Raw genomic sequence first — 6000 nt, 5'->3', positions numbered from 1 at the left:
TTTCTCTGTCTCTCTCTCTCTCTCTGCTCCTGACGGAGGGGGTGTGAGCTGCCACCTTCAACAGCTTTGTGCCGCGGTGCTTCGCATACTTACAAGCCAAACAGCCCTATTGATTTGTTTGCTTTCTCTCTCTCTATGACATTCTGTGCTCCTGACGCGCACTCCTTTGAAGAGGAAGATATGTTTGCATTCTTTTAATTGTGAGACGGAACTGTCATCTCTGTCTTGTCATGGAGCACAGTTTCAACTTTTGAAAAAGAGACAAATGTTTGTTTGCAGTGTTTGAATAACGTTCCTGTCTCTCTACAACCTCCTGTGTTTCTGCGCAAATCTGTGACCCAAGCATGACAATATAAAAATAACCATATAAACCATATATGGTTTCTACTTCGCGGATTTTCTTATTTCGCGGGTGGCTCTGGAACGCAACCCCCGCGATGGAGGAGGGATTACTGTATTCCCGATACTAATTTTCTTGAAGTAAGGATACAGTTTTCTATTTGCTTGTGTGAAATCAGTGATTTCTTGGGAGAAGATCTGACATAAATACAGAAGTAAATCAACATGACACCAAACACGACAGGAAAAGTTGTGTGTGATTTGGTCTTTCAAGAGGAAACCACGCCCACAGGGGAAAGGAAGACAAGCGCTGAGGTCACACACAAAGTTGGTCTTCTTTTAAAATGGCTGAATCTCATAATGCTGGTGTTATTTGTTTGAAAATGACATGTATATGCTATTTTACAATGTGTATGTAATCAAAGATGCAGCTTAAAGCTTGATCACTTCCATGACTTGAAAAATCGACATATTTGGTAAGTTTTTAAGCTTTTATTTTTTTCGGAGGTGCTCCGTGCCCTACGGCTTCCATTGATAAACTCCAGGACAAGCTAGCTATTTGTTTTTTTTAATTTATAGAAGCAGCTTAATTATAGAACACAATTTTGCATGGCAAATGCATATATATCACGTTTGTAAAGAAATACCTTTGACTTGAAAAATACTGAAAATATCCTTTACGTCTCAGAAGACATGCTAGTTGATGAATCATTCATTGATGGGCATGTATTGGAGGTCAAAGGTAATTTAGGTAGTTTAAGCTTTGAACAAGCACAGCTTTATTACAATAGGGAAATGGATGAAGAATTCAACATGACATTTAGGAGCACCAAAAAACAAATGCAAAAGAATGACAATGAATCATACAGTAAATAAGCATTGAACTCTCGTTTTAAGATATCTTTTATTACAGAAAAAAGCCCAAACAAAACCCAAAAAATAAATAAAGAGCAAAAAGCAAGCTCAATCAGGATTCAATGAAAGGTTTGCAAACTAAGTGGGGAATATGGCTGAAACAGTAGCTTGAGAAGCTGATACAAAATGTAGAGTAAAACATCACCCTATTCCAAATCAGGCCTCTCTTAAGTTATGAAAGGATCTCACAGATGAAGAAGCAGTTTCAACTTAATATTTTAAAACTAATAAAATAAAGAATAACAAATGTCTACACAAACAATGAAATATTTCAATACAGCAAAGAAAAGATTTCAGTGGTACAAGTTATTGCTAAAGCCATTTCACAGATACCACGCATGACTTTTAAAATCAGAATTATTGTTTTTTTTTTCAATATAAATATTCAAAATGTGCAAACGTTAAGTGTCAACCCATTCAAGCCAGCTGCACAGTCTTTCTAATCGGACAGAACATTTTCAGTATATAAGAAATAGGAGATAGTTTGGAAAATGACCTTCAAATATCACAAATAGCAACCTGTTAACAGAAGCAATGGGCATAACCACAAACATAAGAAGGAATCAGTTAGTCACTGAGGTCTGAAAACAACTGGACAGTCAATTTTATTTCACTTTGCTTAAAGAAGAAGAATAACTGACAATCAATCTGCTATTAGAAAGTATAATGTGACATGGTCACAGCTCCACCTGACTTACAGGAACTTTAATTTCTTTTGCTGTTTTTGTTTTGTCCAGATATTTCAATGGCAATAACAACAGGCCATGCACACATAGCTGAGAATACTCTTTTTGTCATGATAGAAGAGGCAGCTCCTGCAACTGGGAAAGAAAGAAAGAAAGAAAGAAAGAAAGAAAGAAAGAAAGAAAGAAAGAAAGAAAGAAAGAAAGAAAGAAAGAAAGAAAGAAAGAAAGAAAGAAAGAAAGAAAGAAAGAAAGAAAGAAAGAATATTGTGTGATTTGTGTGCGTGTTCCCAATGTCTGTGCAGAAAACATATTTCAAGTATAAAATTAAAAAAGGGCAGATGATAACTCCATTAAAGCAGAAGCACATTTCAGAAAGAGAGGAAACAGTAGAAAACAAAAAATAATATAAGGTGGGAAGCCTGTGCAAATGCATGTAATGGCACATGGATTAATGCGTTTTTAATTGCAATATTGCTTTCTTAAACTAGATTTACTGATGTGAATAATACATTTTTTTTTACAGTGTAAAAAAGATGTTGCCCAAACAATATATTTTAGGAACTGGTATTTTTAAGAAGATGGACAGAATTGCAAGACAGTGACAATATGTCCTAAATAGAGATATAACTCTCCACTGATGTAAGAGAACGGTAAAAGAGCAGCTGTGACCATTAAGTCAAGCGTGTTGTGAAACTCCAATCCTTGACTATTATCATAACAATGTGCATTCATTCACTCATTCCTTTGTTCGTTCATTCATATCATTTTTTTCATTGGCACTTGCACACATCTGATGCTTCACGGGTCCTCCAGGAACATCTAAAGTGTGTTAGGTTGAAATCTAAGCACATTTCCACTCATAAATGCAGCAAGTAGAAGGCCAAATAAAAGAGGAAAAGAGATCTCCTTAGAGGTTTGTTCCTAGTCTCAAAATAACACACATACAATAAGGAAACAATCTAAGGTGCCAGTGAAGTCATTTCCTTTGGTTCAGTCCACTCTGCCTTCCACGCTGCATCCTTTAAGGTGCCTGCCTAGCTTCTTCATGCACTTAGGCCTGCATTTATTCTTTATAAGGCTTGTGCCAACCATCACACCAGCCCTTTCACCTCCTCACCAAGAAACATTCACCATCTTCTGAGTCAGTGTGTCAACCGAGAGAGCCAGGCCCACTCAAAACACGGAGAGGAGAAAGACGAAGTGAAGAACTGAGGTAGGTTACAAAAGAGGAAGCGCAACACACATCTCTTTTCTTTTTTATTTACTGCAACAACATCCTAAAACACAGGAAGCCATGTTTGCAGCTATCGTTCAGAAAGAACAACAACAAAAAGTAATGTTTCTTTGAAGCGCACCAGGGATGTCTAATAACATTTATATATTTACTGTACATTTGCTGTTTAAATGGTTATCCTAGAAAACAAAATGCAACTGAAATCATTCTGGCCAACTTTTGGCACATAGGGAAGTCAGGAATATGACCATTGGCTTACTGCCGCCCTGATTCCTGCCTGTCCCAGAAATACTGATATGTCTCTATTTTAAATTATGGGCACTTTTCTTAAAAAAAAAATGCAACCACACAAATGATTTTCTTCATAAACAGCAGTTATAATGATTAGCCTTTTCCTTGCACGTGTCTTTTTTTGTGCTCCTGCATCTTCTCAGTGTCTTCATGGCTCAGACTCTCTCCTACTGGCTTATCAGCAAAAGGCACCAGGAGCAAATGGACACAGCAGTAACACACAACCTGTAGCTCAGAAGATTTGACAATGTAGCTTCTCAACACAAATGTGCAGAAGAAGGGAGCCAAACACTTTTTTTTAAACTGATGTACACCCCATGTTGTATTTAAAATTCAAAATAATTAACTATCTTCTTATTTGCAGACTTCCATTATATATATTTTTTTTTATTATTTGTCTTCTGCTATTTGCTGTGGTCACACAACACAATGATGTATTTGCTTACACCCCATTGAATTCTTGTAGCATTACACTTGATCTACAGTCTGTTATATTAATATCCATTCCACAAAAATGTAAAAAAAAATAAATAAGACCCTTCCCACCCTCCGAACAAATGAAAATCATAAAATGAGGAGGAATGTGGAATGCCACTCAAGACAGGAGCAGCCAATATCCAGATCTGCAGAACAGAGGTGCTGTTATTCTCTGTCTTGCATGTTGGACTGTCATTGAAATTAGGGACTAGGTCCCATGTCAGACAGGGGATAAGGCTCCAGGCTCACAGGCCGTGCAATTATTTTAGGGAATCATGGCATCATGATGTCCAAATTGCCCTTTTAGGTTTTAGAAATTCACATTTAGGAAGATCTCAAGATTTGTTTTTTTGTTTTAATACACAACAGATATACCAAATGAATGTTTTTCCTTGCTGACAATTCCATTTCTTGCTTCTTTTGTGTGTGTTACCAGTTCATCATAGAGTTTCTGTTAAGAGTCATGAAGAACACCTGGCTACTTCCTCCAGAACGAACTGAAGCAAAGAAAACCTAAAGGGGACAAAATGTCATAACAATATGAAAAGTTTGTTCAATTGTCACTACTTCCAACAAGCATGTGTGCCACATAGTAACAATTAAAATATGTTCTACAAATCTCATAATTCACTCATCACATTGAGAAATACTTTTATGAAGAGGGCCCTCTTTGGTTGACAACAAAATTAAAAAGAAGAATCCATGTAAGAGAATAAGGATTGTTCCCTGATACATCTCTTCTTGGTGGAACTGCTTTGGAATCACACCCTTGGGACAACTGCTTGGAGGTTGCACCTGTGGAAATCTTTACAAAGATCACAACCTCTAAATGAGGAAAGAACCACACATTTAGTCAAACTATGTAGTTGCTTTGGCCAGCAAAAAGAGGAGAGGGCATACCTTGCATAGGTGGACTAGAATACTTGAGCCAAAAATGATGGGAATATCATTCCAAAGTCAATTTTTTGAGAATTGGGCTTTGGGGACATCATGGATCATGGAGATCACCGTTTAGAAGTAGTATCTATAAAGATCTAGAAATGTCTGAAAACACCCTTGTGCTTTTTATGCTATACAATTTTATTCATTAGAATATAGTATTTTTGACTTTTTTTCATATTTTACTACATTTTTCAATTCATGTATTGCCTGTCAGCGAGATCTTCGGAGATATGCACCAGTCTGCTACAAGTTACACCACATGCATAATTAGGTGCCTGCACGAATTTGGTGGCACATGACATCATGAAAGCCATTTTATAAATAAAATCAGGATCTGTTGATGTATATTGTACAAAGATAACCACATTTAAAAAGTGTAAAATTCAGTTAGCACTTAATATGGTAATTAAATGAGAAAATGTTTTTAGTATTGCTAAAAAAAAAGATGATGATTTTGGCTTTGTTCTTCTGTTTCTGGTTACTCAGTTTTTTATTTTATTTAAATGACTCATGCTTTGCCCAATGTTTTAGTTTTTCTATTTCCACCTATAAAAAATAATATTCTTTACATCTAATGAAGATTTTTCCTAATCTCTATTCTTTTGAATCCTGAAAATTCACTAGGAATTTCTCCCAAAAAATGTCAATCAGGAATGCTTAAAGAAGGGTCCTAGCAAGTGCTACGGTACATCCATTTGTCCTTTAGTCCCCTGGTGGTTTTCAGTTTTCATTTATGCTTTGATTTACCTTGTCATACAAAAAAATTAAAGGAATACTATGGTAAAAAAATCGATAATTTTTTTTTATCTTTATAATGATGGCTAAGAAAAATATCTAATGTCATGTTTTCATGAAGAATGCACATATAAAGTTGTTATTTATGGACAGAGTATTCATTTAAAACTGATGTCAGAAAGCATTTGTTTAAAAATAAAAGTCAAACTCTTGAAGCAGAATCCTTGACAAATCTGGATGAGATATTGGAACAACTTGTCCATTAGCCAACCAAATGAGCTTGATGGACTCTTGTTTGTCAAATGTCTTATGTGTCTTAAGAACCCACCATTTCAGTTTTTTTAATAACTAAACGGATGCAACAATGACCATCCGAATTCT

At 35.8% G+C, this 6000-nt stretch overlaps 1 protein-coding gene across 2 annotated transcripts in view; it reads right to left on the bottom strand.

The window, feature by feature from the left end:
* Nucleotides 1–1224: 1224 nt before the first annotated feature.
* Nucleotides 1225–6000, bottom strand: part of tnikb (TRAF2 and NCK interacting kinase b) — a 375714-nt gene continuing 370938 nt past the window's right edge. For both annotated transcript variants that reach the window (XM_028794715.2, XM_028794717.2), the window contains one exon: nt 1225–4455. In XM_028794715.2, coding sequence (XP_028650548.1) covers nt 4372–4455 — 84 coding nt within the window. In that variant the 3' untranslated portion in view covers nt 1225–4371. The remainder of the gene's footprint in view (nt 4456–6000) is intronic.

Source organism: Erpetoichthys calabaricus, chromosome 2, assembly GCF_900747795.2.
Source record: "Erpetoichthys calabaricus chromosome 2, fErpCal1.3, whole genome shotgun sequence".
In the NCBI taxonomy this organism is placed as follows: domain Eukaryota; kingdom Metazoa; phylum Chordata; class Cladistia; order Polypteriformes; family Polypteridae; genus Erpetoichthys; species Erpetoichthys calabaricus.
Note: the sequence above shows the minus strand (reverse complement) of the source record. Positions and strands in the feature narration are given on the sequence as shown.